A 26676-nucleotide genomic window follows, 5' to 3' on the forward strand; every position below is an offset into this window, starting at 1 on the left:
ACAGCTCACTTCATCGGATGCATACCGTGGAAACTGCAGCAGACTTTATATACACACAGAGATCATGAAACGATACCTCCTCCCACCCCACTGTCCTGCTGGTAATAGCTTATCTAAAGTGATCATCAAGTTGGGCCATTTCCAGCACAAATCCAGGCTTTCTCACCCACCCACCCTTTTCCCGGGGACACACACACACACACACAAACTCACTCTCCTGCTGGCAATAGCTCATCCAAACTGACCACTCTCCAAGTTTAAATCCAAGTTTAACCAGAACGTCTGGGGGGGGGGGGGGGGGTGGTAGGAAAAAACAAGGGGAAATAGGCTACCTTGCATAATGACTTAGCCACTCCCAGTCTCTATTTAAGCCTAAATTAATAGTATCCACTTTGCAAATGAATTCCAATTCAGCAGTTTCTCGCTGGAGTCTGGATTTGAAGTTTTTTTGTTTTAAGATAGCGACCTTCATGTCTGTGATTGCGTGACCAGAGAGATTGAAGTGTTCTCCGACTGGTTTATGAATGTTATAATTCTTGACATCTGATTTGTGCCCATTTATTCTTTCACGTAGAGACTGTCCAGTTTGACCAATGTACATGGCAGAGGGGCATTGCTGGCACATGATGGCATATATCACATTGGTGGATGTGCAGGTGAACGAGCCTCTGATAGTGTGGCTGATGTTATTAGGCCCTGTGATGGTGTCCCCTGAATAGATATGTGGGCACAGTTGGCAACGGGCTTTGTTACAAGGATAAGTTCCTGGGTTAGTGGTTCTGTTGTGTGGTATGTGGTTGTTGGTGAGTATTTGCTTCAGGTTGCGGGGCTGTCTGTAGGCAAGGACTGGCCTGTCTCCCAAGATTTGTGAGAGTGTTTGGTCATCCTTTAGGATAGGTTGTAGATCCTTAATAATGCGTTGGAGGGGTTTTAGTTGGGGGCTGAAGGTGATGGCTAGTGGCGTTCTGTTATTTTCTTTGTTAGGCCTGTCCTGTAGCAGGAGACTTCTGGGAACTCTTCTGGCTCTATCAATCTGTTTCTTCACTTCCGCAGGTGGGTATTGTAGTTGTAAGAAAGCTTGACAGAGATCTTGTAGGTGTTTGTCTCTGTCTGAGGGGTTGGAGCAAATGCGGTTGTATCGCAGAGCTTGGCTGTAGACGATGGATCGTGTGGTGTGGTCAGGGTGAAAGCTGGAGGCATGTAGGTAAGCATAGTGGTCAGTAGGTTTCCGGTATAGGGTGTTGTTTATGTGACCATTGTTTATTAGCACTGTAGTGTCCAGGAAGTGGATCTCTTGTGTGGACTGGACCAGGCTGAGGTTGATGGTGGGATGGAAGTTGTTGAAATCATGGTGGAATTCCTCAAGGGCTTCTTTTCCATGGGTCCAGATGATGAAGATGTCATCAATATAGCGCAAGTAGAGTGGGGGCTTTAGGGGACGAGAGCTGAGGAAGCGTTGTTCTAAATCAGCCATAAAAATGTTGGCATACTGTGGGGCCATGCGGGTACCCATAGCAGTGCCGCTGATCTGAAGGTATACATTGTCCCCAAATGTAAAATAGTTATGGGTAAGGACAAAGTCACAAAGTTCAGCCACCAGGTTAGCCGTGACATTATCTTAGTATCTTTTAGAAAAACATCCATCCTTAATTTAAAAATAGCCAGTGATGGAGAATCCACCATGATCATTGGTAAATTGTTCTGATGATTAATTATGCTGACTGTTGAAAAATATATGACTTATTTCTTGTCTGAATTTGTCTAACTTTAATTTCTAGCCATTGGATTGTGTTATATCTTTCTCTGCTAGATTGAAGAGCCCATTATTAAATATTTGTTCCCCATGTAGGTACTTACAGGCTGCGATCAAGTCACCCCTTAACCTTCTTTTTGTTAAGCTAAATAGATTGAGTTCCTTGAGTCTATTTCTGTAAAGCATGTTTTCTAATCCGTTAATCATTCTTGTGGTTCTTATCTGAACCCCTCTCAGTTTATCAGTATCCTCCTTTCTGTGGGCACCAGAACTGGACACAGTATTTCAGCAGCAATCACATCGGTGCCAAGGACAGAGGTAAAATAATCATTCTTCTCCTACTTGAGATTCCCCGGTTTATGCATCCAAGGATTGTATTAGCCCAGGGGTCTCAAACTCAGTTTACCTTAGGGCCAGTGCCAGTCCTCAAATGCTCCCAGTGGGCTAATAACGTAACTGAAGATGGCGTTCACGCCTCCTCCCAGCCTGTTTCCCACCCTTTTCCCTCGCTCCCTTGGCCTCATGCCGACCTGGCTGACTCTGCCCGGTGACTAGTGACGCTGCTTCCATGGCTGACCTTGCCCAGCAACTAGTGATGGTATGTCTGTCCCTCTCCCCCAGCCAATGGGAGCCGGGGCGGTGGGGGCAGCGCCTGCAGCAGACAGCTGGCAGCATGGCTGCATTATTCTCTCCTCTGTGGCTCCGCCAGCAACAGCAGGGATAGGGAACCGCTTGCAGGGAGCCGAGTTGAATGACACCTTGCCAAGTGCAACCTCTGGGAGGGTCCCAGGAGCAGCAGGATGGAGCAATGTTGAGGGGACGGGCATGTAAATCTCTCCTGCTGCTCCCCTCCTGCATCACTCTCCCGGCCGGCAGCCATGAGGGCTGCATGAAAAAACTTTTTTAAAGTTTCCATGGCCCTCAGTGGGGAGGTTCTCGGGCCACAGATGGCCTGCGGGCCTGGACTTTGAGACCTCTGTATTAGCCCCTTTGGCCTTAGAATTACACTAGGAGCATATGTTCTTCGAGTGATTGCTCACGTGCATTCCAGTAGGTGTGTGTGTGCGCCGCCTGCACGATCGTTGGAAGGTTTTTCCCCTAGCGCTACCCGTCGGGTCGGCTGTGGAGACCCCTGAAGTGGCACCTTACGGCAGTGTATATAGGTCCCTGCCGACCCGCCGCCGGCTCAGTTCCTTCTTACCGCCAGTGACAGTTGTTGGAGCAGCTCAGTCTCTTGCATTTGCAAGTGCCTACATAGTGGTTCCCTTTTCTTAGTTGTTAGTTCATTATATAGTAGTTAGTTGGACTTACTTTTGGGGGGCTTCCGACCCACTCTAGTTTCCCCAGGCACCAGGGCATGCCTTGGTCACAGGAGTTTAAGGTGTGCGAGAGGTGGCGAAACCTATGCCTACAGGCGATCCACATGCTGTCTGTCTCAAGTGCCTAGGACAAGGCCATCAGACAAATAAATGCCCAATTTGCAGGAGTTTCAAACCCAGGGCTAAGAGAGAGCTGGACTATTGTTTGAAGTGCCTCCTGAAGGAGTCGGCCCTCTGTCCACAGCTGGCACCAGAAGCGGCACCGGCATCATCAGTGCACAGCGCCCCGGCCTCGGTGTGGGATGTCCTGGCACTGAGGAAGGGTTCCTCGAAGGAGCTCCAGCAACGCTCCCCAACTTGTAAAGCCAGTGCCATGCGGCACTGCTCGCAGTCCCTGGTGCTGCATAAGAAAAAGAAGGCGGACAGGGGCCGTTCCCCCCATCAAGAAGCCGCGAGGGGACTCCAGCGGGGCACCCACGGTCTGGGCCTCAAGACCTGGCACCATTGACTCCGGCCCCAACAGGAGGCCTGTTGAGTCCGGTGCTGGTGGAATTCCTGACTTGGGAGCATTGGGAGGACGAACTCGACCTTCCATTCACGCTGGACACCTATGAGGCAGCACAGGACCATATTGCCATGACAGTGCAGTCCCTGGCCCTACAGGTGCAGCCTCAGGCACTGACTGAAATATCTATCCTGGCACTGCATGTAGCTGCGGCACCGCCCCGGTTCATCATCATGGTAAGCCTGTGATGTTATGGCGCCGCTCATCATCTCCCCGATACCGTTCCCCAGCTCCGTTCCCCCCATGGTCAGGCACAGACTACTCGTCCGAGTCAGACGCCGAGTCTTCTGTCTCTAGACGCAGCCACTGCTGCTCCCGGTCCTGGCACCGGTCCCAGCACTGCAGACGGGTGGAACCATGAGCACTGGTGGTTGCCTGGCCACCCCAATGGCAGGGCCTAGTCCAATGGCCCTTTTTGACCCCTTGGGCCTACCGTCAGGCTCAGGGTCAGGGCTCCAGGCTGACATCGGTGGCATCTGAACCACGTGGTGCCCCCTCCCCCTGCCGCAAGCAACGTCGCTGGCTTGCCACACCCCCAGGGCTCCTGAGGACCCTGCACGAGACAGGGACTCTGGGCTGTCACGCTCAGGCTCAGTTCTCAAACCAGAACCATCAGTGACACTAGAGCCACCTCCAGTCACGGGAGGCTCCGAAGTACCTGACTCAGCCTCCAGAGAGCCGGAAGGGCAGGAGACCCTGTCCCATGGGCCGCCTCCTTGCTAGACGAGGCAGTGGCAGGCACCACCACTTCCCTACCGCGATGGATACCAAGGGACCCCAGGACCTCCTTAGAAGGTTGGCCCTAAATCTCAATCTCCAGGCAGAGGAGGTCATGGAGGACTCTGACCCGATGGTGGACATCCTTGCCCCTGAAGGTCCTTCTAGGGTGGCCTTGCCCCTCATAAGAACGATCCAAAACACCAGGTGCTCTGGCAGACCCAGGCCTCTATACTACCCACCACTGAAGGGGTGGAAAGATGCTATTTTGTGCTGCAGAACGGGTATGGTCACTTTTTTTTCACCCACCCCCAATTGGGGACTCTGGTGGTCGATGCTGCAAACCACAAAGAGAGGCAAGGACAGCTGGGTCCCGCACCTAAGTCACAGGATGCTAAGAAGCTGGACCTTTTCAGCCGGAAGGTCTACTCGTCCAGGGGGCTCCAGCTTTGAGTGGCCAACCAGCAAGCAGTACTCAGCCGCTATGCTTTCAACTCTTGGAGCTCTTTGGCACAGGTATACAGGCCAGGCAGGGACCCTTTGGGTGCAATAGTTATCCTCCACCCTCGCATTCTCGGGTCTCTCCGCTGGTGGCTGCAACCACAAGTGGTCTGTGCAGGAGTACCCTTTGCCAAACCCCAACCTTGCTATCCCTGGTCACAGACGCCTCGGCGCTCGTTTAGGGAGTGCACCTGGGCAATATCAGAACTCAAGGCCTATGGTCCCACACAGAATTATCACTGCATATCAACGTAAGGGAGCTGAGGGCGGTTCGTCTGGCATGTCAGGCATTCCAGGCCCACCTGCAGGGTGCATGTGTGTCAGTGCTGACGGACAACACTGCAGCAATGTTCTATATAAACAAACAGGGTGGTGCTCGCTCCTCTCCCCTGTGCCAGGAAGCCCTTGAGCTGTAGGATTTTTGTGTTGCCCACTCGATACTCCTAGAGGCATCCTACCTTCCAGGAGCGCAAAACGAACTAGCCGATCACCCCAGACGTTCATTTCACGGTCACGAATGGTCCCTCAGGCTGCACTTCTCACGCTTGATTTTCCAGAGGTGGGGTTCTCCCCACATCGACCTGTTCGCGACGTGGAGCAACAGGAAGTGCCAGCGGTTCTGTTTTCCTGAACCACAGCTCAGGCTCCATCGTGGACGCCTTTCATGGACGAGTCACCTGCTGTACGCATTCCCGCCCTTCCCTCTCATACACAAAGTCCTCCTCAAGACTCGCCAAGATGGGGCTTCCTTGATCCTCGTAGCGCCAGCGTGGCCCCACCAGCACTGTTTCACCATGTTGATGAACCTCTCAGTGGACAGGCCAGTGGTGCTTCCTGTATGCCTGACCCTAATCACACAGGACCACAGCCATCTGCAACACCCCAATCTGGAGTCCCTCCACTTCATGGTGTGGAAACGCCATGGCTGAACTCTCTTGAGCTTTATTATTCAGACCCAGGTCCTGCTGGGAAGTAGGAAGCCCTCCACTCGTGCCACGTACCTGGCAAAGAAGAAGCGTTTTTCCATCTGGTCTCGACAAAGGGGAAGCGAACCACACCACAGCTAGCGTCAGTTCCCCTTGTTTTGGACTACCTGTTATACCTTAAGCAGCAGGGGTTGGCAATATCCTCTCTCAGGGTACACCTTGCTGCCATTTCGGCTTTTCACTCGGGAGCAGTAATCCCATGGTGTGCAGGTTTCTCAAGGGCTTAGACAGACTTTATCCCCAGATACGACGGCCCATTCCCCAGTTGGACCTTAACCTAGTCCTGTCCGCACTCATGGAGACCCCTTTCGAGCCCATGGCAACCTGCCCTCTGTCCTACTTCTCCTGGAAGGTGGACTTTCTGGTGGCCATAACCTTGGCCAGAAGGGTATCTGAGCTCAGAGCGCTGACTTCCGAACCTCCCATACGGTATTTTATAAAGACAGGGTGCAGCTCTGCCCCCACCCTGCGTTTCTGCCAAAGATAGTCTTCCAGTTTCATGTGAACCAAGACCTATTTTTACTTAGGTTCTTCCCTAAGACCCATGCCAGTAACAGAGAGTACATGTTCCATTCCCTGGATGTTAGGCGTCCCCTAGCATTCTACATTGAGCGCACAACGCCATTTCGTAAGTCACTGCAGCTCTTTATTGCAGTCGCAGAAAGGTTGAGGGGGCTCCCGATCTCATCCCAGCGCATTTCATCACGGATCACGTCCTGTATCAGGACTTGCTATGACCTGGCAAAACTTCCAGCCCCTTCGCTTATGGTGCACTCCACGAGAGTGCAGGCGTCATCTGCAGCATTCCTGGCTCAGATCCCTATCCAGGGCATATGCATGGCAGCAACATGGTCTTCCATCCACATCTTCACGTCACACTACACCATTACCCAGCAGGCGAGGGAGTAGCCTTTGGCAGGGCAGTCCTGCACTCAAGTCGAGGCATAATGCATCCACTGCTTTCCCCTCATCCAGAGCCAGTTATCTCATCATAGAAGGCAATTAGGTTAGTCAGGCATGACTTGCCCTTGGTGAATCCATGCTGACTGTTCCTGATCACTTTCCTCTCCTCTAAGTGCTTCAAAATGATTCCTTGAGGACCTGCTCCATGATTTTTCCTGGGGCTGGAGTATTGTGTCCAGCTGTGGTCCCACCACTACAGAAGGAATGTGAACAAATTGGAGAGAGTCCAGCAGAGGGCAATGGAAATTATTAGGGGGCGGGGGCATATGACTTATGAGGAGAGGCTGAGGGAACTGGGCTTATTTAATCTGCAGAAGTGAAGAGTGAGGGGGGATTTGATCGCAGCCTTCAACTACCTGAAGGCGGGTTCCAAAGGGAATGGAGCTAGGCTGTTTTCAGTGGTGGCAGATGACAGAACAAGAAGCAATGGTCTCAAGTTGCAGTAGGGGAGGTCTCGGCTGGATATTAAGAAACACTATTTCACCAGGAGGGTGGTGAAGCACTGGAATGGGTTACCTAGGGAGGTGGTAGAACCTCCATCCTTAGAGGTTTTTAAGCCCAAGCTTGACAAAGCCCTGGCTGGGATGATTTAGTTGGTGTTGGTCCTGCTTCAAGCAGGGGATTGGACTAGGTGACCTCCTAAGGTCTCTTCTAACTCTAATATTTTATTCTGTGATTCTATCTATAATATGTAGGGGAAAACGCTGTATGATCATGTGGGACTTCAGTTTGAGTGACATCTGCTGGAGGTCTCATGATGTTAATACTGAAACATCTTTGGTATTTCTAAACATTATAGATGGCAATATCCTAACTCTCAAAGTGTTGCAGCAAACATGGGGTAATTCTTTGTTAGAGCTTGTCTTGATAGATAAGAGGAACTGATCACAGAACTAAAAATTAATGGATACCTTAAGTACAAGTGATCCTAAGTTCATCACATTTATAAAGTGGAAGCAGAATAAAGTTCAAACCAGTTATATATACTTGGTGTTTTAATAGGGCCAAGTTCATAAAGTTGAAAATAATTATAAGATTGATCAGCTGGGAGGAAGAATTTAATCAGAAAAATATAAATGATGATTGGGAATCATTTAAGAACACATTACAAGATACCCCAAAAAATACAATCCTGTAACTGAGGAAGAAGGCCACGCTGGTGAAAAAACTGACCTGGTTTAGAGAGGAAGTAAAGGTAGCTTTTAAAAAAATAAATATATAACAAATGGAAGAAAGGGGAAGTTGATAGTAATGAATATAAATCAGAAGTTGGGAATTGTAGAAAATTTATAAGGGATATAAGGAGATGTCTATTGCTAGCAGAATTAAGGACAATAGGGAATTTATTAAATATATTAGGAACAAAAACAATCCTGACTAATATTTCCATTACTAGATGGAAATGGTAAAATAATCAGTAATAATGCAGAAAAGTAGCAGTGTTCAATAAATATTTCTGTACTGTATATGGGGAAAAACCTGATATAATCTTATCATATGCTGCTGCTTAACACTCTTTTCATTCCATTAGTATCTCAGGAGGATGTGAAAGGGGGTTCCAAAGAGGATGGCTCTAGACTGTTCTCAGTGGTAGCAGATGACAGAACAAGGAGTAATGGTCTCAAGTTGCAGTGGGGGAGGTTTAGGTTGGATATTAGGAAAAACTTTTTCACTAGGAGGGTTGTGAAACACTGGAATGCGTTACCTAGGGAGGTGGTGGAATCTCCTTCCTTAGGTATTTTTAAGGTCAGGCTTGAGAAAGCCCTGGCTGGGATGATTTAGTTGGGGATTGGTCCTGCTTTGAGCAGGGGGTTGGACTAGATGACCTTCAGGGGTCCCTTCCAACCCTGATATTCTATGATTCTGTGTGAAACAGAAGCTACTAAAGTTAGACATTTTGAAATGTAGGTCCAGATAGCTTGCATCCAAGAGTTTTAAGAGAGCTGGCTGAGAATCTTGCTGGATCATTCATGTTGATTTTCAATAAGTCTTGGACAACTGGGAAAGTTCCAGAAGACTGAAAGACAGCTAATGTTGTGCCAGTTGTTATAAAAGGTAAACGGATGACCTTGATAATTATAGGCCTGTCAGTCTGACTCGATCCTGGGCAAGATAATGGAGTGGCTGATATGGGACTTAAGGGAGGGTAATGTAATTAGTGCACATCAACATGGGTTTTATGGAAAATAGATCCTGTCAAACTGACTTGATACCTTTTTTATAATGAGATTACAAGTTTGGTTAATAAAGGTAATTGTGTTGCCATAATAGACTTTTGTAAGGTGTTTGACTTGGTACCACACACAATATTGATTAAAAAACTGGAATGATATAAAAGAACATAACACACATTAAATGGATTAAAAATTGTCTGATAGGGAATATTCATGAAGCAGGTGTTGCCAGTGTGGATCAGCAGGGATCAAAAGTGTGGATCAGGGGGAAGCAAAAGTGGATGGGAATCTGGGAGGCAGTGACCATGAGTTGGTTGAGTTCAGGATCCTGACGCAGGGAAGAAAGGTAAGCAGCAGGATACGGACCCTGGACTTCAGGAAAGCAGACTTCGACTCCCTCAGGGAATGGATGGCCAGGATCCCCTGGGGGACTAACTTGAAGGGGAAAGGAGTCCAGGAGAGCTGGCTGTATTTCAAGGAATCCCTGTTGAGGTTACAGGGACAAACCATCCCAATGAGTCAAAAGAATAGTAAATATGGCAGGCGACCAGCTTGGCTTAATGGTGAAATCCTAGCGGATCTTAAACATAAAAAAGAAGCTTACAAGAAGTGGAAGGTTGGACATATGACCAGGGAAGAGTATAAAAATATTGCTCGGGCATGTAGGAATGATATCAGGAGGGCCAAATCGCACCTGGAGCTGCAGCTAGCCAGAGATGTTAAGAGTAACAAGAAGGGTTTCTTCAGGTATGTTGGCAACAAGAAGAAAGCCAAGGAAAGTGTGGGCCCCTTACTGAATGAGGGAGGCAACCTAGTGACAGAGGATGTGGAAAAAGCTAATGTACTCAATGCTTTTTTTGCCTCTGTCTTCACTAACAAGGTCAGCTCCCAGACTGCTGTGCTGGGCATCACAAAATGGGGAAGAGATGGCCAGCCCTCTGTGGAGATAGAGGTGGTTAGGGACTATTTAGAAAAGCTGGACGTGCACAAGTCCATGGGGCCGGACGAGTTGCATCCGAGAGTGTTGAAGGAATTGGCGGCAGTGATTGCAGAGCCATTGGCCATTATCTTTGAAAACTCGTGGCGAACGGGGGAAGTCCCAGATGACTGGAAAAAGGCTAATGTAGTGCCAATCTTTAAAAAAGGGAAGAAGGAGGATCCTGGGAACTACAGGCCAGTCAGCCTCACCTCAGTCCCTGGAAAAATCATGGAGCAGGTCCTCAAAGAATCAATCCTGAAGCACTTGCATGAGAGGAAAGTGATCAGGAACAGCCAGCATGGATTCACCAAGGGAAGGTCATGCCTGACTAATCTAATCGCCTTTTACGATGAGATTACTGGTTCTGTGGATGAAGGGAAAGCAGTGGATGTATTGTTTCTTGACTTTAGCAAAGCTTTTGACACGGTCTTCCACAGTACTCTTGTCAGCAAGTTAAGGAAGTATGGGCTGGATGAATGCACTGTAAGGTGGGTAGAAAGCTGGCTAGATTGTCGCGCTCAACAGGTAGTGATCAATGGCTCCATGTGTAGTTGGCAGCCGGTATCAAGTGGAGTGCCCCAAGGGTCGGTCCTGGGGCCGGTTTTGTTCAATATCTTCATAAATGATCTGGAGGATGGTGTGGATTGCACTCTCAGCAAATTTGCGGATGATACTAAACTGGGAGGAGTGGTAGATACGCTGGAGGGGAGGGATAGGATACAGAAGGACCTAGACAAATTGGAGGATTGGGCCAAAAGAAATCTGATGAGGTTCAATAAGGATAAGTGCAGGGTCCTGCACTTAGGACGGAAGAACCCAATGCACCGCTACAGACTAGGGACCGAATGGCTAGGCAGCAGTTCTGCGGAAAAGGACCTAGGGGTGACAGTGGACGAGAAGCTGGATATGAGTCAGCAGTGTGCCCTTGTTGCCAAGAAGGCCAATGGCATTTTGGGATGTATAGGTAGGGGCATAGCGAGCAGATTGAGGGACGTGATCGTTCCCCTCTATTCGACATTGGTGAGGCCTCATCTGGAGTACTGTGTCCAGTTTTGGGCCCCACACTACAAGAAGGATGTGGATAAATTGGAGAGAGTCCAGCGAAGGGCAACAAAAATGATTAGGGGTCTAGAACACATGACTTATGAGGAGAGGCTGAGGGAGCTGGGATTGTTTAGCCTGCAGAAGAGAAGAATGAGGGGGGATTTGATAGCTGCTTTCAACTACCTGAAAGGGGGTTCCAAAGAGGATGGCTCTAGACTGTTCTCAATGGTAGCAGATGACAGAACGAGGAGTAATGGTCTCAAGTTGCAGTGGGGGAGGTTTAGATTGGATATTAGGAAAAACTTTTTCACTAAGAGGGTTGTGAAACACTGGAATGCGTTACCTAGGGAGGTGGTAGAATCTCCTTCCTTAGAGGTTTTTAAGGTCAGGCTTGAGAAAGCCCTGGCTGGGATGATTTAACTGGGAATTGGTCCTGCTTCGAGCAGGGGGTTGGACTAGATGACCTTCTGGGGTCCCTTCCAACCCTGATATTCTATGATTCTATGATCAGTTCTTGGCCCTACACTATTTAACATTTTTATCAGTGACCTGGAAGAAAACACAAAATCATCATTCATAATGTTTACAGATGACCCAAAAATAGGGGGAGTGGTAATAATGAAGGGGACAGGTTAGTGATTCAGAGCAGTTGGTATCACTTGGTAGATTGGGCGCAAGTGTAATATATATATATATGCGTGTGTGTGTGTTTTAATACAGTTAAATGTAAATGTGAACATCTAGAACACAGGATGTAGGCCATACTTACAGGATGGGGGGCTCTATCCCGGGAAGCAGTGACTGAAAAAGATTTTGGGGATAATGATGCATAATGATGTGAATATGAGCTCCCAGCATGATGCTGTGATCAAAAGAGCTAATGCAATCTTGTGATACATGAACAAGAGAATCTTGAGTAGGAGTAGAGAAGTTGTTTTACTTCTGTGTTTGACACTGATGCAGCTGCTGCTGGAATACCATGTCCAATTCTGGTGTCCATAATTCAAGACAGCTGTGGATAAGTTGGAGAGGGTTTAGAGAAGAGCCATGAGAATGACTAAAGGATTAGAAAATATGCCTTATAGTGAAAGACTGGAAGAGCTCAATATGTTTGGATTAATAAAGAGAAGGTTAAGGGGTGACTTGGTTACAGTCTGTAAGTATTTAAATGACCCCCGGCACAAAGCAGGACCAATCCCCAACTAAATCATCCCAGCCAGTGCTTTGTCAAGCCTGACCTTAAAAACCTCAAAGGAAGGAAATTCCACCACCTCCCTAGGTAACCCATTCCAGTGCTTCACTACTCTCCTAATTGCAAAAGTTTTTCCTAATATGCAACCTAAACCTCCCCCACTGCAACTTGAGACCATTACTCCTTGTTCTGTTGTCAGGTACCACTTCCAATGGCTGGAAGTTGAACCTAGACAAAGACAGAGCATTTTTAAATCTTGTAAATTTTTAACAGTAAGACTAATTAACTATTAGAAAAATTTGCCAAGGGTCATGGAGGATCCTCTATCATTCTGACATTTTTTAAATCAAGATTAGATGTTTTTCTAAAATATATGCTCTAGGATTTGTTTCTATGGCCTATGTTATACAGGAGGTCAGACTAGACCATTGGTTTTCAACCTGTGGTCCGTGAACCTCTAGGGGGTCTGCAGACTATGTCTGAGATTTCCAAAGGGATCCACCCTTCCATTTAAAAATTTTTAGGGGTCCACAAATGAAAATAGGTTGAAAACCACTGGACTAGATGATCACAGTGGTCCCTTCTGGCTCTGGAATCTATGAATCTGTTTTTTTCATGTCATTGATAAAAATGTTAAATAACATAGAGGAAAGAACCAATCCCTGACGAGCCCTATTCAGAACTCACCCGCTCAATGAATATTTCTTGTTTACGATTACATATTGGGACCTATAAGTTAGATAGCTTTTAACCAATTTAACATGTGGCATGATGATTTTATAATTTTCTAGTCTTTTTATCAAAATGTCATGCACTATCAAGTCAAACTCATTAGAGTTCTAAGAATATTCATTTACATCAACACTGTTAGCTTTTTCCATCAAACTTGTAATCTCATCAAAAAAAGATATCTAGTTAATTTGACAGGATCTATTTTCCATAAGCCCATATTGATTTGTATTAATTATATTACCACCCTTTAATTCTTTATTAATCAAGTCCTGTATCAGCTGCTCCATTATTTTGCTTGGGATCGATGTCAGGCTGACACATCTATAATTACCCAGGTCATCCTGTTTATCCTTTTTAACAACTAGCACAACATTACCTTTCTTTCAGTCTTTTTGAACTTTCCTGTCCTCTGAGTTTGATTGAAAATCATCGTTAATGGTCCAGCAAGCTCCTCAGCCAACTCTTTTAAAAACTCTTCAATGGAAGTAATCCAGACCTGCTGATCTTAAAATATCTAAATTTAGTAGCTGCTGTTGGACATCCTCCTGAGGTTCTTTCCATTCCACTAGTGTGTTATAGGATATAACTACATCAGTGTTTTTTCCCTAATATAGAACAGAAGAATTTTGTGAACACTTCTGTCTTTTCTGCACTATTATTGATACTTCTACCATTTCCATCTTATAATGGACCAATACCATTGTTAGGATTCTTTTTGATCCTACTGTATTTAAAACACTCCTCCTTATTGTCCTTAATTCTGCTGACCATTTCTCCTTTTGTCCCTTTCTTCTCTTATCAATTTTCTATACTTGTTAGCATCTGATTTATATTCATTACTATTAACTTCCCCTTCCTTCCATTTGTTTATATATTTATTTTGTATACCTGCTTTCACTTCCCCTCTAAATCAGTATTTTTAACTAGTGCAGCCCGTCTTCCTCAATTGTGGGATTGTGGCTTTTGGGAATCTAGAAAAGTGTTGTTAATTCCCAAATATCATTCCCATTTTTCTGATTCTTCCTCCCAGCTGGTTTGGCTAATAATTGTTTCCAGCTTTGTAAAATTGATTCCTTTTAAAGCATCAAGTATGTGTATCACTGGTCTGTAGTTTAATCTGCTTCCACATTATAAATGTAATCAACTTATGATCCCTTGTTCCTAAGCTACTGTATATATTTAGTTCTGTGATCAGTTCCTCTTTATCAAGACAAGGTGATAAAGGGGGGAGGGATAGCTCAGTGGTTTGAGCATTGGCCTGCTAAACCCAGGGTTGTAAGTTCAATCCTTGAGGGGGCCATTTAGGGAACTGGGGCAAAAATTGGGGATTGGTCCTGCTTTGAGCAGGGGTTTGGACTAGATGACCTCCTGAGGTCCCTTCCAACCGTGTTATTCTATGATTCTATGATAAGCTCTAATATAGAATTCCCCCATGTTGGATGCAACACTTTTTGAATTAGGAAATTCTCATCTATTATGTTTAGAAATTCCAAGGATGTTTCAATACTGACAGTATGAGACCTCCAGCAGATGTCACTGAAATTCAAGTCCCATGTGATCACATATTTTTTTTTCCCCTATACTTTATAGGTAGGTGCAAAAGGAGACAATCAACCTGTTCTGTAATGTGATTTGTGGGTCTGTAGCAGACACAACTAATAACCCATATTGTGCTTTATCTGTTAGGACATTGATCAGGGTGGGTTTGATTGAAATCACTAGTCAGGAAGACTCGATTTAATCATGGATTTCTACATAAAAGTTCGTTCTTGTTGGTGTTATAACCTTAATACATATTCTTCACAACTGAGAGGTAGATGTAGGTTTCATTTTTAGAAGGTACACACTATACATTTTTAAGCAGTGATTTATTTTGAAAACTTTTCAGATTAGTTTTACAGCTATATCAGAAAATGAATGATTGTTTGGTTATTTCATTTACCAAAGGTAATGGAAGCAGATATTTATGAAGTCTTTGGGAGGTGAACTATCTCCAATTCAACAGGTTAATCCATAATATTTGGAGGATTTTTCTTGCCATGCTGTATTAGGAGGAGAACATCACCAGATAGACATTTAAATTGTTTTAACTAAAACAACAATATTATGTATTTTGGATTTTTTTCTTCAACAGCAAACATATAATATTTTAACAAAACAAGCATATGAATTTTTGAATTTAGTTAAACATTCAAGTTTTTAAAATCAGGTTTGTTTTTTGTTAAAATTGTTTTAAACTAAAATAGTTAAATGAAATATTAAAAAAACAAATTAAAATTGACTGTCAGCCAGGTCAACATGAGAAACTTAAAATATTGGCTTCTGCAGCTAACTGTTGTCTTCGCCTTCATTTTCTTGTTTGTTCATAATCTGGAAAAGAAAAACAAGCTTTCCTGTTTTTTCAGGTCCCAAACGATTTCTCAATTTGGAATGAGTTAGTCCAAAGGAAGAAAATATTCTTTCTACACCGGCAGAAGAAGCTACTGCTGTTTAAAAGTGAGATTATCACTTCAACAGTCTCTGAATCCAAGTACTTAAGTGACTTCCACCAGTTCACTGGTGTGACTTTCTTTAAAATATCATCAGCAAATATATATTTCTTGAATGGTTCATATTCCCAAACTGGGTCTCATTTACGGCCTGCTGCCATTATAGGTTTTCCCTTCCAGTGAGATAATGGTATGGTAGATCTCAAATCAATGAAGGCTATACTCAGAAAGACCTCAAGACTTCTGGAATATGCTGCTCAAACACTTTCACTTTTGTTTCTACTGCCTGTCCCTCCCTTCTCGCATTTATCTCCAGACTTCTCCTTGTTCAGATCTATTCCGCCCCCAACATTGAACATTTTGAAACTTTGCACTTTTAGAGAGAGGTAAGGGATTGTCTCGTTGTACACAAATTTGCAGAGGAACAATAGGCTTGAGGTCTGTTATTTCTCACCTCTATTTATTTATTTACTTATTTACTTAGGTAAAAACATTTTTGCTGTTAACAAGCATGTTATCTCTGGAGGCACAAATCCACAGTTTGAGAACTGTAAAATTAAGCATCTCTGATGGTATCTTCTAGACTGAGCATTGAGTCCCATTGGATAGATAGAAAAATTAACCTAAATAATCTGTACAGAAGCCCCTGGAGTCCCATAAAATTGGGTCCCTAATTCATGATGTATTGGAACTCATTTATAAAACTTTTCTTAAACATTACATGAATATGTTTTCTCATACTACAGAATTAGAATTTATAATCCCTATTCCATGATAAAACTCTCCTTAGATAGGTTTTTTCCTCAAAAAGCATATTATCAAAAAAATCTGATCAGATACAAAAAAATTTTTTTTTAAATCATCGATTTTTATCCACCCTGACATTGATCCATAAGCATCCAAGATCATTTTCTTCTGAGTTATCAGTGACTCTGAAACAGGTAATTCCTTTTTTGACATAGAGTGCTACTCCCCCTCCGCTTTTGCCCACTCAAGCCTTTTCTAGGTATGTTATACCATTGATTTTAACATTCCAATCATGGGAATCATCCCAGCAGGTTTCAGTAATACCAAATAGATTGTTCATTTATAAGCATAAATTCAATTCTAGTTCCTGTTGTTTGTTACGCAGGCTTCTAGCCCTGGTGTATGGGCAAGACAAGAATTTCTTGTCTTCATGTCCTTTGGTTCCTTTATTAATTTTGTTCTCAACATCTTGATTTTTGTGTTAAATGAGTGCTTATATTTTTGCCTTTTTTGCCCTCTCCTTTTGTTACTCGTTTAATTTCCTGTTGACTACTCTAGCCAGCCTGTCCTAGAGGAGATTGTCCTGAGGTGGAGGCCATACAGCTCCACATAGAAAGTGTACCAATGTTTCCATCGCTGCTCACTTACTCCGCAGTTCACTTCTAGAATCTTAGGCCTTCTAGCTTCCTTCTCTCATGCGACAGGAAGGCTCTAAAAGATTGCTTAGACGTTATTCTTCAGTATGTTTCTGAGTTCGCTGAACTCATCTTTGATCTGCGAGGTATTCCTTGATACAGTGTCATTATTGCCAATATGAACCATCACCAATAGTTAGTTGCATATTCACTTCAGAAGTCTATCTTATCTTAGCATGACGTCTCATGTATTGATTCTGGGAATACAGCACCGTGTTGTCTGCCTGCCTGCCCCTTGTAGAATGTTCGTTCTATTCTTGTGCGTATTGAATCCCCAACAAGCGGCGTCTGTCTTCCTTGGACACTTTGAGAACTCTTTGGGCAAATTTGATTTGCTCAGCATTTGGGTCAAGCCTCCATCCACATGTGTCCCATACATCTTGCCGTTCCCTTGGACCAGCTTGATCTTGAGAGAGAGGTCTTCCAAAGTTTCTGGGTTGAGGACCTGGTATCAATCGGAAACTGATGGCTGTGTGGAGTTCCTCCTGGTCCTCTTCTTTGTGGAGGCCACACCCTACTCACCCTCCTCTCTCTCACTGTGACGTCTTGCCTCTTGTGGTTATGAATAAGGCTCCATGTCTGTCTTGGAAGTCACGGATTCTGTGACTTTCTGTGACCTCCATGACTTCTGCAGCGGCCAGGAGCAGCAGTTTGGGTGTGTAGGAGGGAGCTCAGGGTTGGGGCAAGGGGTTGGGGTGCAGGGCAGCACTTACCTCTGGGAGGAGGCTCCCCGGCTCCCACCGGCATGACCCTGCAGCTCCTATGCAGAGGGGCCAGGGGGCTCAGAGTGCTGCAGGGTGCCGCCCCTGTACCTCCCATTGGCTGCAGTTTCTGGCCAATGGGAGCTGCGGAGCCGGCGCTTATGGCAGGAGCCCCCTCGGCCACCCCACCCCCTAGAAGCTGCAGGCTGCTGGGTGGAGCCGAGAGCCTGCCAGCCCCGCCAACCTCTTCTTCCTCCCCCCGGCCTCCCAAGCACCAGCAGGAGTCCTGGGCTGCGTGCCGCCCCCTCCCCCAGCAGAAGTCCCAGGCTGCGCACCTTGGGGCTGGGGCAGAGGGTAGGGTTGTGGGGTGGCGCTTACTTCAGAGGGGGCTCCCCGGTTCGCACTGGCATGTCTCCCTCGCTCTGTCATGCAAAGTCTTAACACAATCTTCCATTCTCTTGTATCAACAGATCAGTGCACCAACTAATCTATCACATAGTCAATCCATTGCAAAGTTATTCTGCTTTGACACAGCTGAGATCACTGTTAACACTTTGTATTCAGCTTGGACAACAGAAAGAAACGCAGAAAGGAAAGCTAGCATATTTAGTGACAAGTAGTTGTATTTTTAAAATTCTTTCATTTTCAGTGATCTGTGGTGCAATCTTGGTAATGTAGGTTATTACTGTTTGGAGTCTGAGCCTGCAAACACCTATGCATGTGCTTACCTTCACTTGCATGAGCAGTCCCAGTGGCATCTCTGCAGCTGCTCGTGTGAGTAAAGCTAAGTACATATGAAAACGTTTGCAGAGTTGGAGCCTTAAAAAAATATTTGTGCCCACACTGTCCTGGGTGCCTTCCAAACACATAGGAAGATGGTCTCTGCCAAGAATCTACAGTCTGAAAAGACCAAGAGATATGAAGGGAAGGGGATAGAGAGTTTAGCTTACAAACACTGCAATCATGACTTGTTAGTTACCTGTTTGTTCTCTTGTTGGTTAAGAAATGTGTGTGTCTGCAGCATCTGATTCTTACATTATCAGTATCTTTAAAATGTACTTCTACATACAAGAGATGAAGTTTCAGATATGTGCCAAAGCTCTGCAGTGGGTCACTGAATGGAGCCACTGAAAGGTTGGCCAAACTAGTGACCTCTTAGTTCTGTTTCCTGCTGTATTGATCTGTTTGTGAGGAGTGCAGGTACTTGGGAGTGTTGGCCGCTTTGAGAATTGATCATTGGACTAGACAGCTATTTATTTGTAAGACACACATCCAGATCTGCTGCATCAAGATGGTAGAAGTATGAATTTCTCTTTAAGCCTGAGATGTTACTCAATTTCTTTTGGACTGTGAGTTTCTGAGGGAGGGACCTCTTCATTCTGTGTCTCATACAGTGCCAAATACATTGTCAGCGCTTAAAAAATTATCTCTAACCAGGTGGCTGCCCTGATTTTAAGCTGCATTTTATATTTTCATGGAGCCTATAAAGTGGAAGTGAATCCAGTATATGTAAAAACTAATCAAAGGTTTATATGTCAGGAAGATTTTGCCATTTGAAGTGCCAGGATTCAGTTCTGAATTAATTAATATTCAACTGTATTCTGATTATAATGTATTTTGTAAAATAAAGTAAATGTAAACAGTAATTTTTTAAGTAAGATACATTCCCTGGCCCGAAACATGTACAGTGTAAATGAGACAAACACAAATCAAGAAACATCACAACAGTCCAGGAGAACTGTTTAATTTGCTTTCTTCAAAGTAGAAGGGGCACCATGGAATTTGAAAGGCCCTGAAAATGTATACTGCTTTTAAAATGTCCTTTGATAATTAAAAAATCAATAAACATGATGAGCTTTTCAAAATTAGGGTGTGTGTCCTATCACATCTGCCCTTTGACTGGGCAGCACACCTCTATTCAAGGCTGCTGGGCTGGTTGGGATTGTTTTTTCATATGCATCACAAGTTAATATCTAGATTGTTCAGCCATCTAACTGCTGTATCATTGAGCATAGTGTGGTCTTGCAGTTCACCTTCCAATCTTCTAGTTGTGCACTCCTCCATCAAGTTTTGACTATATGCATTGGTGCCCTGCAGTCATTCTTGTAAAGATTGGGCTAAACCAAATTTCTGTATTGTAGCAGCCATTCTGGCCATTCCAGGAACAGTCCAAGATTGGCATCCCAGGTTGCAAACAAATGGGTGTAAATTTGGGCTTCTGAAGTTCACCAGCATGCCTGGATTGGGATCGTTGATGCTCATGTGCTAATCCTGCTGTCCCTCTGTTTTCCTGTTTGCCATTTTTCTATTTCAAGGGGAGAGGGGGGAATGGATACGATGAGCTCTGAGTGTTTCTGGCAGCTGGAGGTGTGTTGAGGAGAACAGGAGACAGCAACCCATGTGTGGATGGCAGTTTTACTCAGCTCAGGAGCTGAGGTTTTAATGCTGTACCAGCCGTTATTTTGGAGATGGATTTTTTTTTTTTTTTATCATGGTGTGTCAGGTTGGAACACACAAACCCCCTTAGGACTGCTAACTGATGTGCCAAGAGTACTTATGCCCCTGCTTTCCCTGCCAGCTTGGGACTCCAACACCCCTGTCTTGCTGAGCCATACACGTCAGTCTGCTCCAACACAGACCCAGGGTCTGAGCCATGTGCCCCAAAGCTGCAGACTTAACTGAAAGCAACTTAAGAAGTATTCCTGTCTTTAACACTCAGATGCCCAACTCCCAATGGGTTCAAACCCCAAATAAATCCGTTTTTTACCTTGTATAAAGCTTATACAGGGTAAACTCCTAAATTGTTCGCCCTCTATGACACTGATAGAGAGAGATGCACAGCTGTTTGCCCCCCCAGGTATTAATACATACTCTGGGTTAATAAGTAAAAAGTGATTTTATTAAATACAGAAAGTAGGATTTAAGTGGTTCCAAGTAGTAACAGACAGAACAAAGTGAATTAGCAAGCAAAATAAAATAAAACACGCAAGTCTAAGTCTAGTACACTGAATACATATAAGATCTCACCCTCAGATGTTTCAATAAGTTTCTTTCACAGACTGGATGCCTTCCTAGTCTGGGCACAATCTTTTCCCCTGGTAAAGCCCTTGTTCCAGCTCAGGTGGTAGCTAGGGGATTTCTCATGATGGCCGCCCCATTTGTTCTGTTCCATTCACTTATATATCTTTTGCATAAGGTGGGAATCCTTTGTCCCTCTGGGTTCCCACCCCTCTTCTCAATGGAAAAGCACCAGGTTAAAGATGGATTCCAGTTCAGGTGACATGATCACATGTCACTGTAAGACTTCATTACCCTCTTGCCAGCACACAGTATACAGAAAGACTTACAAGTAAACAGATCCATCTACAGTCAGTTTTCCTGGTTAATGGGAGCCATCAAGATTCCAAACCACCATTAATGGCCCACACTTTGCATAACTACAATAGGACCTCAGAGTTATAATTCATATTTCTAGTTTCAGATACAAGAGTCATACATTTATACAAATAGGATGACCACACTCAGTAGATTATAAGCTTTGTAATGATACCTTACAAGAGACCTTTTGCATGAAGCATATTCCAGTTACATTATATTCACACTCATTAGCATATTTTTATAAAATCCTAGAGAGTGCAATGTCACACATGGGGACACTATAAAAGTGGCAATATCACTTGTTTTCACAGAGTTAAAGATCCTGTAACATTCAGATATGCCTCTGCCATTATTTCAGTGAGTATGCTATAAACATTACACTGGGGAGGAAATGAAGCTGGTGGTGTTCAAATTCCTGGGGTTTACAGCAGCTTCTCCTGTCTCTAAAGTGGGATTTTAGCTGCAGACTTGTTAGGTATAGGGATCTGCTGTTCAGGTATTAACAGAGAAGGGCATGATCACTTCTGCTTGCTTATGTGTTTCAAGGATGCTCTCAGAGTATCAATTAATGCATTTGGTATGTTTAGATTTTGTGCTGTGTTCTTGATCAAGCCCACTAAGTATAGTACTGAAAGGAAGAAAATTAACTTCAGATATAGTTTAAACGGAAGTGACCGATCGTGGCTGTATGCTTTATGTTTCAGAGTGAGTTTCTGTATGTAGAATTGCCCCCTTATCTCTGGGGCTCTGCTCTCTGAGCTCTCCTGGTAAGAGCTTTGCCTCATCTTTAAACCTACCCCATCCTCCAAGGGTTTGCTGATATGCTCACTTGGTTTGGCTGGGGTATCATCTTGTGGCTGAAACCTGTGAGGTTTTACCAGACCCCTACATCTACCTAACCTCTGAACTGCCCTTACTTCTGAAGCAAAACCCATTTGAGATGCAGAATCTAAAGCATAGGAAGTGGAGCTGGCTTTCCTGTACGACTGGAATGAAATCACTAGTCATGCTGGCAGTAAGGTGGGTACTCATGTTCCATTGCTGATTCTTGCCCAACCCTAGTGATTTGCTGAAACCTTAATTACTTATGAGCCTTCTCCTCAGTGGTTGCACTTTTAGTGTGCCCTGGAATTACCTACGGTCAAACAATGTGTATTTTCAGAGCCTAGCCAAAGTGCTCAGAGCTCTCTGCAACAGATTTCAGCTTTCCAGAGTCGATAAATATCTCTGGGAGGAGGTGGGTATTTGAAGGTTGGTTTCTTCAAGTGTGGAGAAATGGACCAAGAAAGCCGGAGCCTCTGGTGTTAGAGGTTAGCGTTTGGGCATTTGAATAGGGGCTGCAGAGGGTTAATGGGAGCACAATGAGTAAATTCTAATGGCTATGGAAAGTTCCAGAAAGCTATTGGGAGAGGTGGTGATGATATAAAAGAGAACAATTGGGTGGCACTTTAAATAGGAAAAATCAAAGAGAATTTCTTGGTGATCATTTGTAAATATCATTCTTAGAAACTCTCATGATAAACCGTTGCTTAAGAATTCAGCCTTTTTGCTATCTGAGAAGCAGAGTCAACAAGCTGGAAAGTTATTGCTTATCCCAAATCCAGTCACTGGAACAACGCTCTGAAGTCTGATCAGTGCTTTTTCTTTTTAGGTGGATTCTGAAGAACCTGTTTTTGAGGCAGTTATAAATTGGGTGAAACACTCAAAAAAGGAACGGGAGGACTCCTTGCCAGAGCTGCTGCAGTACGTGCGCATGCCGCTTCTTACCCCCCGCTACATCACAGATGTCATAGACACTGAGGTATAAACAGCACTGTGATCCTGTCATATAGAGAGGTTGAGTCCATATCATTATTCCTTTACATCCCATAGTTCAGTCCCCAAAATATCTCAATAGAACACATTGGGGACGCTTTCCACACTGTTTCCTTTCACTGATGGCCTATAATTAAGGCTACATTTTAGTCACAGGTATTTTTAGTAAAATTCATGGATCGGTCACATGACCCGTCCATGACTTTTACTATATATCCCTAACTAAAACTTGGGGCAGGGAGCTGTGGGGGCGCGGTCTGGGGGTGCTGTGGGCTCTGGGGGGGAGCGGGTGGGTGGCATGTTGCCCAGGACCTATGCAGGGTGGGGAGGGTTGGCGGGGCTGGCGGGCTCCTGGCTCCGACTAGCATGTCCCTGCAGCTCCTAGGGGGAGGGGCAGCCAGGGGGGCTCTGCATGCTGCTCCCGCCACAAGCGCTGGCTCCGCAGTTCCCATTAGCCGGGAACCCCAAGGTGCCATGCCTGTGGGCATGGGCAGCGTGCAGAGCCCCCTGGCCCCTCTGCCTAGGAGCTGTAGGGACATGCCGGTGGCAGCAGGGGAGCCCCCCTGCCCGAGGTAAGCGCTGCCCTGCATTCCAAGCCCCAGCCCTGAGCCCCGTCCCACACACCCAAACTGCTGCTGCTGGCCCAGGGGCTTCCCGTCTTGGGCAGCCCCTGAGCCAGCACTGGACGCTGTAGAAGTCTCGAAGGTCACAGAAAGTCATAGCGTTATCCTTATCCAGCTGGAGATGCCTATTTGTGTTACCCTCACCGAGCAGGGCAGAATTTCCTGCAACAGACTACATTAGAATGGTTTCACTGGTGTAATGAAATTGATCTAAAACTAATTTTATTACCCTGATGCCAATCCCCAGCACAGACGTAGTTGAACTGGTTTAAATATTGCTTAAATTGGTTTATCTTAGTTTGGTAATTTACTCAGTCTTGTTTGTTCTTCCACAGTTAGGGAGCCCTGCAGTATCTGGCACTGTGCAGGTTTTTGGCCTTTTTTCATCTGTAGCACTTGCAGCCTTTCTCTGTTGCCAGTAGGTCATCATGCAAGTCAGAGTTTTAATGTCATTTAAATCCAGTGGAACTGGTTCTAATATGATTTGTTTTAAATTCCCTAGAAACAATCAAACATACAACATATGCATGTTTTTCCCCAGCCTTTTATACGGTGCAGTTTGCAGTGCAGAGACCTTGTAGATGAAGCTAAGAAATTCCACCTAAGGCCTGAGCTCCGGAGTCAGATGCAGGGACCCAGGACCAGAGCACGTCTAGGTGAGCAACAAAGGAAAGGACACTCAAGAGATTCTCTGGGACATTGCCAGGTATTGTATTTAGATGCTGTCTAGTGCCTTCTGACTGATGATCTCAGTGCTTCACAGATACTAACTCTCACAACCCTTTGGGAAACAAGTAATATTCCCATTGTACAGAGAGGGAAACTGAGAGAGAGAATGGAAGTGATTTGACTCAGAACAAACAGTAAATTTGTGGCAGAGCTGGGAATAGAGACCAGATCGCCTTAACTTCCGGTCCTGTGCTTTAGTGACAAGTTGTTGTCCCGCAGAGTTGTCCATGCTTCTAGACTGTATCCCAACGTGGTGGGATAGTTTCTTTCTACCCCTTTACCAGGATCATTAAAAACACCAGGGAGGTAGGAAGTGGAGAGATACCTCAGTGTTAAAGAGCAAAAATAAGCCCTTTGCCTCTCTTTGACACGTGCTTTAGCAAGCCCCATTCTTGCTTGAAGGTATGATCTGCCTTTCTGACAGGTCTGTGTAGTTGAGCTCAGTTGATTGCAATGTAGTTAGAGGTCAGTTGCTCTTGGCCTGCAGAAGCAGCATGCCAGTCCTTTTGCAGGGGAAAAATGCCTTTCATCTCTCTTGACAACTCCCACGAAGGAACTATTATAATCTAGTCTGACCTCCTGCATAACACACAGGCCATAGAATTTCACCCAGTTAACCCTGTATTCAGCCCAGTAACTTCTAGATGAGCCAGAACAGATCTTTTAGACTCATCATCATCTTGAGTCTATAAGATCATCAGATCTTTCAGTAAAAGACATTCTGATCTTGGTTTAAAGACTTCAAGTACTGGAGAATCCACCACATCCCTAGGTAAATTGCTCCACTGGTTAATTATCTGCATGGGCACGTGTATGCTTGATTGCTTGTGTCGATGCTGCGTGTACTGACCAGGAGTGCTTGTACTGATGCAAAGTGACTGCACCACAGGAAGTTATCCCAGTGTGCCACATACCACTGTCCAGTATGTGACAGACTGGGATAACTTTTGGGAAATTTTTGCAGTATGTTGTGGAATAGAAATGACTCAGCCAGGGACTTATGTTCTCAGCATGCAACCGTCTCCATCCCATAATGCCATCCATATCCATAATTAAAAAAAAAAAAGTCACAAACACATGCAACACTTTTCGGTGTCACCATCTCTGACAGGAGCATGGTGCCCACAGAGCTCTGCACTATTCTCATGAACATTGCAAATACAGGACAGTTGATTCTCCTGTATTTGCAGACCCACGAGAAGTATCATAACAACCGGGGATATAGCTGAGGGACATAGCGAAAAAGAATTCCTGGTTGTTGGTGGCATTCACAGAGCAGCTGAAGACGGTGGAGTGCTGCTTCTGGGCCTGAGAAACAAGCACTGACTGGTGGGTTAGCATGGTTGAGGAGGATAAAAGTCTCAGGGAAGGAGAACATCCAACTGGAGCAGAAAGAAATGATCCCATAGTTGGGACCCTCCTTCTGGATGATGTCATGGTATCCTCTTCCACCGAGGACCTCTCCATGGGAGGGAACTCCAGTTATTAAGAAGAGACAGGTAATGGTTATGTGGGATTCAGTCATTAGAAACATAGATAGCTGGGTTTGTGATGACCGGAAGAACCACATGGTGACTTGCATGCCTGGTGTGAAGGTTGTGGATCTCTTGACACATCTAGATAGACTTATGTGTAGTGCTGGGGGGAGCCGGTGGTCGTATTACATGTAGGTACCAATGACATAGAGAAGGATAGGAGAGAGGTCCTGGAGGCCAAATTTAGGCTGCTAGGTAAGAGAGTGAAGTCCAGGACCTCCAAGATAGTATTCTCTGAAATGCTTCCAGTTCCATGCACAGACAGAACTGCAGGGTCTCAATGCATGGATGAGATGATGGTATATGGAGGAGGGGTTTAGATGTATTAGGAACTGGGGCACCATTGGGAAAGGGGAGCCTATACAGGAAGGATAGGCTCCACCTAAACCAAAATGGAACCAGATTGCTAAAATTAAAATTAGACTTAAAAAGATCATAATTAAAAAGCAGTTTTTAAACTAAGGGCTGGGGGAAAGCGGACAGGTGCGGAAGAGCGCATGGTTCGGACAGAGACATCCCTTAGGGGAGGATCTATTACTGGAGATTCGCTACGTCCTAGTAAGGAGAAGAGGATGGAAGATGATAAAATGCGGGTGGGATCTGATGAGAAACAGTCATAAGGTTCCCATTCAATTACATCATGTAAGGCAGACAGCTAAAAAGTGACAATTTTTTTTAAGTGCTTATATACAAATGCTAGAAGTCTAAATAATAATAAGGGTGAACTAGAGTGCCTCATATTAAATGAGGATATTGATACAATAGGCATCAGAGAAACTTGGTGGAATGAGGATAATCAGTGGGACACAGGAATACCAGGATACAAATATATCAGAAGGACAGAAAATGTGTCCTTGTGTTCTGATGTGCAGAAAGAATAGCAAATATGGCGGGCAACCAGCTTGACTTAACAGACAAATCTTCAGGGAGCTTAAACACAGAAAGGAAGCTTACAAAAACTGGAAACTTGGACAGATGACTAGGGAGGAGTATAAAAATATTACTCGAGCATACAGGGGTGTAATCAGGAAGGCCAAAG

At 44.9% G+C, this 26676-nt stretch overlaps 1 protein-coding gene across 11 annotated transcripts in view; it reads left to right on the plus strand.

Annotated features, from left to right (window-relative positions):
- KLHL12 (kelch like family member 12) overlaps positions 1-26676 on the plus strand; it is a 145187-nt gene that overhangs the window by 22307 nt on the left and 96204 nt on the right. For all 11 annotated transcript variants that reach the window (XR_007353453.2, XR_012665674.1, XR_007353452.2 and 8 more), the window contains 2 exons: positions 22587-22736; positions 23915-24029. Coding sequence is in view for 6 of the 11 variants with exons in the window: in XM_048826638.2 (XP_048682595.1) it covers positions 22587-22736; positions 23915-24029 (265 nt within the window). In the remaining 5 variants the exon portion in view is untranslated. The remainder of the gene's footprint in view (positions 1-22586; positions 22737-23914; positions 24030-26676) is intronic.

Source organism: Caretta caretta, chromosome 21, assembly GCF_965140235.1.
Source record: "Caretta caretta isolate rCarCar2 chromosome 21, rCarCar1.hap1, whole genome shotgun sequence".
In the NCBI taxonomy this organism is placed as follows: Eukaryota; Metazoa; Chordata; order Testudines; family Cheloniidae; genus Caretta; species Caretta caretta.